The following is a 12,733-nucleotide window of genomic DNA, read 5'->3' on the forward strand; positions in this document are numbered from 1 at the left end:
GCAACATTATACAAGGTATTGAAATATCATGTTTGTCTCAGAGGCTGACTTCCAATTTTAGTTTTCTATCACCATAGACCCATTTGGATTAAGTTATAACAAAATTATACCTCTTTTTAAACAAAGAATTATCTAAGCATTGCACAACAACTAGGAAAGCATATTTTCACTGATATTGACATACTTAATTTTAATCCCCAAGGTTTTGCTAGACATCAATGTGGCTAAAATGAATATAAACATCAAGCGTAAATTTGAAAATCCAACTCTAGTTTGAATAATTCCTTAACTAGTACTGGAATACAACATAAGTTATTGAATATTATTTATTTTATTATTAACTTTGTATAGTGCTCTTCATCCGAAGATCATAAGGCAGTTCACAACAAAAACAAAATGAAAACACATAATACAGAATAAAACAGAAACAAAAATAGACCAATAACGCCCCTCCAACAAGGACATTTTAAAGGCTTTAGAATGTTGATCAGCTAAAGGCCTAGTTATAGAGAAACGCTTTTGCCTGGTGCCTTCATTACATATCTTTAGGTGCCAAGCCAAAACATTTTATAGGTCAAAACCAGCACTTTGAATTGCGTTCGGATCTATTTCTTTGGTAGCCAGTGCAATCAGACCAGGATCCGTGTAATATGCTCAAACCATCTTGGCCTGCTGAACAACCTGGCAGTCAAATTCTGCACCAGTTTCTGAACTGTCTTCAAAGGCAGTCCTACATATAATGTGTTGGACTAACAGGGGTCAGCAAACTTTTTCAGCAGTGGGCCAGTCCACTGTCCCTCAGACCTTGTGGGGGGCCGGACTATATTTTGAAGGGGGGGTGGAGAACGAATTCCTATGCCCCACAAATAACCCTGAGATGCATTTTAATTAAAAGGGCACATTCTACTCATGTAAAAAGACGCTGATTCCCGGACTATCCGCAGGCCGGATTTAGAAGGCGATTGGGCCGGATCCGGCCCCCGGGCCTTAGTTTGCCTATCCATGGACTAATCTAACCTAGAGTTTACCAGAGCATACATGACAGAAGTTAGACTATCCCTGTCCAGATAGGGACACAGCTGGGTCACCAGCAAAGCTGATAGAAGGCACTCCACACTACTGAGGCCTCAAGCAGTAGCAAAGGATCTAGAAATACCCCCAAGCTATGTACCTGCTCCTTCAGAGGGAGTGTAACCCCATCAAGAGCAGGCAACCTCCTATGCATCTGGCATACAGAACCACCCCCTAGCAGTGCATCAGTCTTAATTGAATTAAGCTTCATTTTGTAGGCTCTCATCCAGGCCATCACTGAGGCAAGACACTGGTCCAGCACATCCAATGCCACATCTGTAAATGTAAAGAAGCAGAACTGTGTGCCATCAGCGTACTCTGAAACTCCATATAACCCCACTCAGTGGTTTCATGCAAATGTTAAACAGCAAAGGGGTTAAAATCAAACCCTGAGGAATTCAACACTGAAGATTCCATGGAGTTGAAGAGCACTTCCCAAGCATCATGCTCTGGAAACAACAAGGCCAAGTAGGATTGGAACCACCGCAAAGTGGTGCCAACCACCCCTAAGTCGGACAGATCCTCCAGAAGGGTACTATGGTTGAGGATATTGAAAGCCAGTGGGAGGTCGAGGAGAATTAACAGGGACATATTTCACCTGTCTCTCTCTCCTGACAAAGGTCATCATACAGGGCTACCAAAGCAGTCTCTGTGCCAAAACCAAGCCTAAACCCCAAATGAAATGGATCTAGAAAATCTTTTTTAGATTTCCAAGAGCACCTGGATCCTGCGGTTTCATATTCAATTTCAATTAAATGGATCTCCCAATCAGTGGTGTAGTGGTAAATTTTAAGGTACAGCTCATCGTGACAGTCACACAGCCATGTTCTCTGCATAGCCACACACCCCAATGACAGTACAAAAATGCACGTATTTATACAAACTTGTGTACACCAATTAGCAGCCATACATAGCTTAATACCCAATTTATAAGGATCAGCTGACAGTCATAGATTAGGAAACTGGACCCATTCCCTCACTTCATTTATGCCAATAATCTAGAAACAAAAGAGAGTCAGTCACTCTTTGCCAGAGCAAGAGAGTCAGTCACTCCAACTAATGGCATCATCGCACCTACTTCGAAAATAAGTCCCAGGGGTGCACTACTCTTCCACTACACCATTGCTCCCACTATAAGTTAAGTAAAACAATCTCTTCACCTTATTGTATTTTCTAAAACAAAAAGGAAGCTTACCAAAATAGCAGAGACAAATTTGTTGACAAAAACAATCTGAATGCATCCAACAGTTAAGTAAACCTGGCTGTCAACAGCTTCCATATCAGTATATGAAATGTCATTTGTAGCATACATGTACGTCACCATTTTGAAACTGAAGACCTCTTTGCCTGTAATATACAGAGCCTTGGAACAGAAAAAAGTGTTCAATGTTAAGAATATAATATTTACAAGGTGTGCACAAAATAAAGGTAATGGGCTGCATCCAAAGATGTTCTTACATTAATGAAAGGAGTCTTTCTGTTCACACAAGGGGCTTGGATAAAGCACAGGTGTCCTTCATTGGAAGTGTTGGTGGAAGAGACAACATCTGCCAGTTCCCTTTCCCTGCAGCCACCTATGACACCTCTCACCAACTCTCCAGGAGCAGATATTTGGGGAGCATAGCGGAAAAGGTTGGCAAGAATGATGTGTGTCCATTACATAATCCAACCTATGTCTTTTCTCTACAGCACACTATTCAATACAATATATGTGTGGCAGTCACAAAGTAAGTCCTTCGCTGAAGGGCTTCAGTTTAAGTTAAAAAAACAGACTTTTTTGTCCCTACTCTTTGGTATAAAACATATACCCAGAAACCACACCAAGCATGAGGATAAGCAAGAGATGACTAAAGTCATTATCAATTAAACCAGGCTGAAGCCTAATATTTATATTGCAAGTACACTGCTTTCTGTACACAGCCTGGCATGCCCTTTAAATGAACACACATACCTTTTTATGCAGTGCTGCCTCATCACAATCCAAAATAATGATATTCTTTAAGTTTGCTGATACTTCAGTTGTTTCTTTCTTCATCTTCACCTCACTATCAAGACCTAAATTTAACAGTATTAATTAACAAATCTAATACGGCACAATCTTCAAGGTACTTCCTCTGGGTTCTAGTAACCTTTAAATATTGCAATTGGCATTTTAGTCTTACCTTCAATGCGGATTTCAGATATCCAGCTTTTTTGTTCTCTTATAAAAATGCGTAAACAGGACATGTCTGCACAAACATGGAGATCACAAACATCTTCATACTTTGACTTTTTTGAAGCTATGGAAAAGTTAAAAGCAAAAAATGTTATATTTGGAATTAAGAGATCTGAATTCCAACGAGGCTCACAGTTGTACAAAAACAGAGTGCACAAATACAGAGAGGAATGCAAACTATGAAAGTAGTAGCTCTACAGATTGGTTTATTTTATTTTTTTCGTGTAACATGCCATTAGAGTTAAAGCAGTATCTTTCAAGTTAACAGAAATGACTAAATATTACCAAGAAATAATGTCTTTATGCCTCCTTCCTCGGGGCATGACTTGACACAGGCAAGGCTACATAAGCAGAGAACAGGCTGTCACTTCATAGGTTTTCTCTAATCCTCAGTACATACTAGGATTCCAAAGCTGAGTAAGACAGTGCTGTTGGCATCCATCTGTCTTGAGAGACAATGGAGTGCGCCTCCAGGGGTGCAAGCCTGGGCAGTGTGTATGGAGGTCCTGGGCTGCCCAGATGACGATCAACCCCCCTCAGCTTTGCTGACGTGATACAAAGGAAAGCAGAGCAATACGCTTGTCACAAGCTTAGCTGCCAGAGCTGCCAGAAGGAGGCGTACGAGGTGCCATCCAACTGTTTTAGTTAAGGACTGTAGATTTGGCAAAATGCAACTTTCTATCTGTACATGAGAGATTTCTTCAAACTAAACTTCCTTCAAATAACACATGGAAATAAGAAGGAACAAAGTTCTCCTGAGGTGTAGGCAATACACTTCAGTAATGCTTACACTATCAGAGTAACTGATGTGCACTTTATTGATTCTGAAGTACCATGTTTAAAGCACATTCCTCTTCCACCCCGACTCTATACAGAAACTCGAGAATTATTTTCTAGATTAGGGTTTGGGCAAATGAACATGACCCACAATTTTCATTTGCTGTCATCCAGCCTGAAACACTTTCCTGCATGCACTTTTTAAAAGCCTAGGATGTGAAATGAGGCTGGAAGTAAGTTAGCAATACAAGAGTTTGAGACTGAAAGACCTTACTAAGTTTCTTAAGAACTTCCTTCTTTTCTTCTTTTTCCTGGACGATCTCTACTGTACTTGTCTCTTGTTTCGGAAGAAGATTATTTAGGAAATTCATGGTACTCATAAGTGCTTCTGTGTGTAAATGGATATCTATAGAAGAAAAAGTAACCTAACAACAAAGTAATCTTAGTAAGAATATGTTTTAAATGCACTTTCCTGGACATAGCAAAAATTACAAAAATAAGCCATCATTATTACCTTTATGAGCTGTACCACATTCTTATAAGTAGTTTTCAGATCTGGGCAATTAATATCTGCCTGTTCTCAGAAGGTAAATAAAGACAGTTAAAATGAGAAAACACTATATACCATACAACCCAGCTCTATCCAGAAATATAGATAATGCTGTTACATCTGCTCCTCAGTATTTGTTCTGATACTAACATACTAACTTAAACAGTGTTCTGCTAGACTTGATCAAGGGCCCATCTAATCCAGCATTCTGTCTTCAACCATGGCCACTGGGAAGTCCACAGCAAAAACGAAAGGCAAGAAAAATAGCACCCCTTGTCATTTGCCTTCCAGACGCACATGGCTAATGAACATGGAAGCTCCATTTAGCCATTCTTCATAAATTTACTTAATCTCACTTTAAATCTATCTAGAACTGTGGTCATCACCACATCTTGTGACATAATTATGCATAAATTAATGTCTTAGGTGAAATGATACTCTCTTCTGTCTGTCCTGTCTTATTACTGGTATCTGGAAGCTACCCTGGGAGCCTCCCCACCACGCTTTGCTGAAGAATGGGATGAAAATAATTTAAATAAATACATTTCACTAAATGACCTCGAGTTCTAGTGTAAATGGAGAGGAGAAAGTATATACACATCATACATCAATGGTATCCTCCCCAGAGTCATTCCCCCCCCCCAAAGCTGTCCTTTTTTGTACATTTTCCACTCTACAGCATCCTTTCTGAGATGGAGTGCCTAAACTAATGTTCATTTGCTAAAACAGCAAACAGGATCAGGTCTCTAGGTTTTATGATACTTAAGATTATTTGTCAATTTAAATAGTATTTAAAACACATCAGTATTATGGTGAAGAAAAAATGTGTATCTTCCCTTCAGCACTCTTACCTTTACATATTCAATGGCTAGAAGATCATCAATTAAATTATCCAGTGTTGAAATGAGGTAAACTGGCTTATTTTTATCATCTAAAAAAACAAAGAACAGTATAGCCAAAATGACATACTCACTGGAGTTACTTATTGTATTTTCAAAGTTATGTTGCCAGATCAATAAATAGTGACAGAACAGGATCTCAATATATGATTTAATCATCATTAGATTGTAAGATCATTTCTATAATTAGTTTCAAAAGCTAAACTATAAAAAGGGGTGCTGGGGGGGAGGGATCCAGAAAGGCTAGCTTGCGGGGAGGAGAGCTGCTTGGGGGGGAGGGAAAGGGCTGGCTTGGGGGGGGGGACTGCTGGGGGGGGGAAAGAAAGGGCTGGATTGGAGGGGGAGCGAGCTGCTTTAGAGGGGAGAGATAACTTTTGCCTCCCTTTCCTTCCCGCCACTTAAACTCCCACCTCCCGTGTCCACTTAGCCACCTCCTTCCATACACACACCCCGCGCGTGCTCCTCGTCCCTCCAACGACAATGGGTAGATCACTGCCAGTATTTGATACTTGGTAGATTGCAGCCTATTTGAAGTTGGACATGCCTGGTTTATTGCTTTCATTTTATGGATAAATGGTCTCGTTAGATAGTAAAATTCGTGTTGAATTTATGTTTTAGGGGTTGTTTTTAAAAGTCTGGAACAGATTAATCCATTTTGCATTACTTTCTATGGGAAAGCGTGCCTTGGTTTTGGAATGCTTTGGTTTTGGAACACTCTTCCGGAACGGATTAAGTTTGAGAACCAAGGTACCACTGTAGCTCTATTCCATCCCTTGAGCACCGAAATAACTCATCAGGAGATTGGGCTTGAAGAGTTATCAATTTGCAGATGATAGCACAGCTCTATCTCTCTTTTCCACCACCTAGTAATTCCAGGGAGACAGCCGAAACCCTGAACAGACACTGAGGGAAGGAGATACTGGAATGAATGAGGCTCAAGCTAAGCCTCAATTTGCATATGACAGAAGTAATGTGGCTTGGAAAGCTGCCAATCAAAATCAAAGTCTAGATCTGACTCTGAATGGAATAATACTTTTCCTGAAAGGACGGGTGCACAGTCTAGAGGTGGTTCTGAACCAGGTGCTGTCTATGCTATTCTGCTCACAACAGAAACTTACACATTTTTTCTGGCACTGGTGTGAGCTGCGCCAGTGTGCTTTACTATGGAAAACTGGCATAGAAATAAACTAATGATAAGAAGGACTATATTCAAGAGCAAGCCTTCGCTGTGAGTTGTCTGCCAATCCTCCTATGCCTTACACTGATTTTCCCAGCAACTCTTTCCAGCAGAAACCTAAATAGCAACCACAAATAATTAATAATTATTTTAACACAGAGGTAAATACTTACCCATGTATTCTGGACACATTAAGCAAATCTCTTTAAGAAAAGCAGTGGCTGCCATATCATATGTTCTTAGCTTAAGCTCAGTGCCTAAACTATAAATCTCCAAACGAAGAATTGGCTTTTCAATACCTTCAGTAAAACGAGACACTTGAAGGAACACCTATGTATAAACAAAATATGGGGCTAAGTCAACCAAACCAACAGCCATGCTGGGGGTGGGCAGCTGCTTATAAAGAGAAGAAACGTAAGCAGAGCTTTAAAAGCTTTTTAGAATATGGTGTAGAAGACAGTTTCAAGAATCCTCCTTGGTTTACACATTCCTACAAAACTGATTTGGAACATCATCCTAGGCATATTTTATTCCATTATTCCATTAAAAGTTGTCAATTGCATCCAGTGAGAAATATAAAGGAAAAAAGCTGTTGGGGTTTTTTTCCATTCTCAGTGCCAGTGCATGCTATTTGGTCATGAAGGGCCCTGCCTCCAAATGTATTTATTTCTTCAATGTTCATATTTTATGAACCAAATTTAAATTTACAGGCAATTACTACAAAACAATGCAATCCTCTACATGTCCGGTCAAGAGAACTCCAAAGTAGATAGGTAGATAGATGACTGCAATAATAAGATAGGATTTATTATCAGTAACTGTTATGGATAATGTACATTTCTAACTACTTAGGGGAAAAGTTTTATGAAGATATCTATTATTGTAACACTACCAATATTGAAGAACAAATGGGTGGTATCCAACTAACTCATTCCACCAGCATAAGGATTTATACAACAAAACATCTCCCCTCCTTCCCCCACAAATATCCAACAGCACCCCCAAATCTGCTCCAGAGGGTTGGGGAACTCCCAGAGCAGATTTAGGGGGTGCACAGGTGCTAATCTTTATGCAGAAGCTATGACTTGGTTGGATTCTACCCCATATACATACTGATAATCCAGTTAAGGTGAGAGGTTTTTAGCTATACATAGACAGAAGAATTAGTTACCAGCATTTAACATGCTATCAGTTGTTGTTGTTGTTGTTGTTGTTGTTGTTGTTGTTGTTGTTGTTGTTAACTGAATTTATATCCCACCCAATACCCACAGGTCTCAGGGTGGTTCACAAGATAAAATCAGAATATTAAACCACAAAGTACATAATCAAAATAAAAACAACAACCCAATAACCCCCCTACAACACATTTTAAAAGGGAATAGGATGTAAATCAGATCAACCAAAGGCCTAGTTAAAAAGGAATGATTTTTCCTGGCATCTAAAGGTGTATAATGAAGGCGCCAGGTGAACCTTCCTTGGAAGAGCATTCCACAGATGGGGAGCCACAGCAGAAAAGGCCTGTTCTCATGTTGCCACCCTCTGGGCTTCTCATGAAGGAGGCACCCAAAGAAGGGCCTCAGAAGTTGATCTCAGGGTCCAGGTAGGTTCATATGGAACAAGGTGGTCCTTGAGGTATTGCGCTTCTGAGCCGTTTAAGGCTTTATAGGTCAAAACCAGCACTTTTAATTGGGCCCAGAAACTAATTGGTAGCCAGTGCAGTCGGACCAGGATGGGTATAATATGCTCAAACCGTCTTGCTCCAGTGAGCAACCTGGCCACTGAATTCAGCACCAGCTGAAGTTTCCGAACTGTCTTCAGAGGAAGCCCTATGTATAACACACTGCAGTAATCTAACCTTGAGGTTACCAAAGAATAGACAACAGTAGTTAGGCTACCCCTGTCCAGATAGGGGCATAGCTGGGTTACCAGCCAAAGCTAATGGAAGGCACTCCGGGCCACTGAGGTCCCCTAAGCCTTGAGTGACAGCAAAGTATCCAGGAATACCCCTGAGCTACAAATTTGCTCCTTCAGAGGAAGTGAAGAGCAGGTGAACTCCCACCCATCTGGTCTTGGGAACCACCCACTAACAGTGCCTCAGTCTTATCTGGATTGAGCTTCAGTTTGTTGACTCTCATCCAGTCCATTACTGAGGCAAGACACTGGTCCAGCACTTCCACGGCCTCACTTACAGATGTAAAGGAGAAATAGAGCTGAGTGTCATCAGCATACTGCTGACAACGTTCTCCGAACTTCCGGATAACCCCACCCAGCGGTTTCCTGTAGATGTTAAACGTGGTGGATAGGATTGAGCCCTGTGGAACCCCACACCGAAGGATACAGCTAACTGCACTTGCCAAATAGCCTCCCCTTAAGTGTCTACTTGTGCAAACTTCCTCTGATTTCCCTTTCCTACAGATTTCCATTTCCTCCTCCAGTGACCTGCAACACATCTCTAGCCATTTATGAGGGTCATTGCTCCTAATGAGGGGCTTTTTGGGGTGTGGGACAGGGGAATGTAGAGTTAAGAAGGAGGGGGAAAGTCCTGTTGCACCATTGGCTTCTTCTTCCACACACTCTGGATTCAAATCCTAGGGTTTTTTAAATACTATGTTAACATTAATTGAAATATCTATATTCTATTCATTCACATAACTGAGATAACTAATAATAAAAAAGTCAGAAACAGCTAGATTATTGTTGAAAAGTGAAGCAAAAATGCTAACGATAAAGAACGCAACATAGTTAAGGATAAACACACAGCAGTCATGAAGAGACATAAGGTAAGGTAAAATAGTATATTACCTCAGGTATTTCAAATCTTAGTTGGAAATCAATCATATTCTTCAATGATTCCCGTCTCACTGCCTTTTTCTTTAAGCTGCCAGGCCTACTTGAGGACCCCAAAGAAGCTTCAAAAAATGGCCAGTCTTCTATAGGACTGCTTGGGGCATCAAAAAATTCTTCTTCAGATTCTAATAACGATAATAGTTCAAATGGTTATCATGAAATGCTTACACTTAAGCCATAAATATATTTAACATAATCCAATAATTACATTACTATAATTGCCTTTATAAACTATAAACTTGGATCCCCAGCTGTTGTTGGACTACAACTCCCATCATCCCTAGCTAGCAGGACCAGTGATCATGGATTATAGGAGTTTTAGTCCAATAACAGCTGGAGAAGTTTGAGAAACACTGGAATACCAGGAACAGCTGATGCAATCAAGACCTCATCACAGAAAGTATCTCCACTATAACAGTTCCCAGATTTTGCTGCTGAAGTCACTAATTTATGAATTAGTAATGAGGTCCAGGGCTGAGAGCCTTTTGGCAGTTCCCTCACTGTGAGAAGCCAAGTTGCAGGGAACCAGGCAGAGGGCCTTCTTGGTAGTGGCACCCGCCCTGTGGAATGCCCTCCCACCAGATGTCAAAGAGAAAAACAACTACCAGACTTTCAGAAGACATCTGAAGGTTGTCTTCTTCCCTGTTTAGGGAAGCTTTTAATGTTTAACAGACCATTGTATTTAAATATTTTGTTGGAAGCCGCCCAGAGTGACTGGGGAAACCCAGCCAGATGGGCGGGGTATAATTATTATTATTATTATTATTATTTAAACACTCCAATTATGTCCCTTCCAAGCAGATCTGTCCAGTTAGCACATCAAGTGATAAATTGGGGTATCTACTTGCAGGCAAGAGCAGCAGCAGCTTGTAAACTTGCTTGTAAACTCACATGCTATTCTTCACAACTGCAAATGGAGCACTGGTTGCTTATAATGAAAGGGTCTTCTCTAGCAGATAATGTGAGCCAGTCACTGTGGGTTACATCATATCCTAACAGCCCAGGCAGGAAACTTGTAGATTAATTTTAATATTTTTCCACATTTCAAATGTGTCCACAGTTTCTGTTCATGGAAAATCCCTTGAACACTTTTTGAACCAGGAGCCAAGGCACCCCCAGACAGAAATGAAAGAAATAGGAATCCTCCATTGTGTGAAAAGGGCAAGGCCCAATCAGTGAGAAGTGAGGAATGAATACTGAGCAGCACATATGTAGAGTGCAGTGTGACAGGCTCATTTGGCTGCCAAATAAGAACTATTTACAATAAATGACCAATTTTCCATTCTCCTAGCGTCCCTGCTGATCGGCTGCAGATGAGAACTACCCTAGTGGTGACACTGTCCATTAGGACCGGGATGTGCATCTGTTTAAGCCTGTTTTTAAAGTGTCTGAGAGCTAAGTGCACCACCCTGAGCTCCAGCCGTTTTAAGCTGCGGTCCCTTTCTAAGCGGCTCAACTGTCTCTGGGCTGTAAGATGCAGATAATGAGCTTGACTCTGATCTTCTTCTGGCTTAGGAAGAGAAGCCATCCTAAATGTCATGTGTGTGTGTAGTGTGTGTGTCCATGGGATGGACCGTACAGAAAGCTATCATAGCAAGCCATTGAGTAAAGGTCATGAGGCCTACTGTACTTAGAGGAAGAATAGCTAGGACCACATCCTAGATGTTGCTGATCCTGTCAGACATGGATGCCATGGAACTATGACTACAGTAGCCCATAGGTTCTGAGTCTGGCATAATAAAGAGATGGATTCTTCTGACATTTCTAGCAAATTGAACACCGCTAAGGTAACATCTACTGTAAGTGGACAGATATCTTTAACTCCTTGCAGGACAGGTTCTGCATCAACATACACAAGCATATTCACCAGCATATTCTTACAGGATAAAAAGAGGATTGAAGAAAAAACTGTAAAGGATCACAGAACAGATAAAAGGCACAGCAACTAAACAACTGCAATACAGATGCTTACTGGTAAAGAGTTCTACTTTAAAGCCTTGTTGATTAAAAGGTCTTCAGTGGTTGCTGAAAAGGCAACAGAGATGGTGCCTGTCTCACATTTGACTTAACTGAGTTCAAGTACAACTAATTTTGGATGAATGCAACCTCTTATCTATTTTTTAAAGATCTTTTAAATATACAATAGAAAATGAACTATAGAATATGGATTAAAATCATGGGGCTGGCAGTGACTGGCTTCCCCACATTCCCCTTCTCATGTCAACTCCTGTTGCTGAAAAAATTCTCCCAATCGTTGGAGGATCTTGTTGAATGGGATCAGCTATTATGGCACAGGAGGCAAAGAGAGAAGGGATTCGTGAAAATAGGGCAGAGGCAACTTCTTTGAGCAGGTGCTGATAACTGATGGATCCTTCCAGTGGGATGACTCCACAGCTTGATTTTTTTTCTTTTTTATAACCACTTCTGAGCTACAATCCTCTGGTTCAAAAGTTCAACTTTTGTGAGATTTTTACTCTAATTCTTCACACACACACCAAATTGCACCATATCTGTTTGTCTGGTTTAGGTCCTAGAAAAGAAACTGCCTGAAAATTTAAACATGTAGATAATAAATATTAGGATATCATAAACATTTTTTGAACATACATTAACCAAAAACAAAATGAAGAAAATATTTACCACTTGATCCAGCTACCGAAAGAGATTCTAGAAATGGAAGTACAGAGGTTGACATTTGTGGTGTTGTTATCAGTGATGATACCTGAAGCTAAAACAGAAAGCAATATGTAACACTTATTTATTGTGGGAGCGGGTAGGGGCAAGGGGAGCGTTCTTAGTTTGGCTTGTTCTTGTTTTTATTATGTATTTTGATCTTGTATTTTTATGCTATGAAGTGCCCTGAGATCTACGATTGAAGGGCAGTACACAAATTTAATAAATAATAATAATAAATAATAATTTATATGTACAAAATGACTATTATTTGGTTAATATATTTTATTTGACAATTTTAAGTGTCATCTTTATTGATTGTTCAAGACAGCTAACAATAACCATAAGATACAAAAATAACAACAATAAATACAGACAATTAAAATGAAATAAAAAACATCAACAGGAAATACTAACAATGAAACAAGTCACCAAAAACATAAATTGACTTTCTGTTTAACACCATTGGCATTCCTAAACAGGAAGGTGTTCGCCAGTGGAAAGCCAAAAGGGGAAGCTGGAAT

General features: G+C 40.2%; 1 protein-coding gene across 3 annotated transcripts in view; it reads right to left on the minus strand.

The window, feature by feature from the left end:
* The window catches only part of VPS13A (vacuolar protein sorting 13 homolog A), a 154,319-nt gene that overhangs the window by 76,372 nt on the left and 65,214 nt on the right, over positions 1 to 12,733 (minus strand). For all 3 annotated transcript variants that reach the window (XM_080972149.1, XM_080972148.1, XM_080972150.1), the window contains exons 24-32: positions 12,177 to 12,264; positions 9,492 to 9,661; positions 6,863 to 7,019; positions 5,465 to 5,544; positions 4,578 to 4,637; positions 4,338 to 4,488; positions 3,234 to 3,350; positions 3,023 to 3,126; positions 2,267 to 2,434 (exon numbers count right to left, since the gene is read on the minus strand). In XM_080972149.1, the coding sequence (XP_080828275.1) occupies positions 2,267 to 2,434; positions 3,023 to 3,126; positions 3,234 to 3,350; positions 4,338 to 4,488; positions 4,578 to 4,637; positions 5,465 to 5,544; positions 6,863 to 7,019; positions 9,492 to 9,661; positions 12,177 to 12,264 (1,095 nt within the window). The remainder of the gene's footprint in view (positions 1 to 2,266; positions 2,435 to 3,022; positions 3,127 to 3,233; positions 3,351 to 4,337; positions 4,489 to 4,577; positions 4,638 to 5,464; positions 5,545 to 6,862; positions 7,020 to 9,491; positions 9,662 to 12,176; positions 12,265 to 12,733) is intronic.

The sequence above is a fragment of the Podarcis pityusensis genome (assembly GCF_964106645.2).
Source record: "Podarcis pityusensis genome assembly, chromosome: 11".
Taxonomy (NCBI): domain Eukaryota; kingdom Metazoa; phylum Chordata; class Lepidosauria; order Squamata; family Lacertidae; genus Podarcis; species Podarcis pityusensis.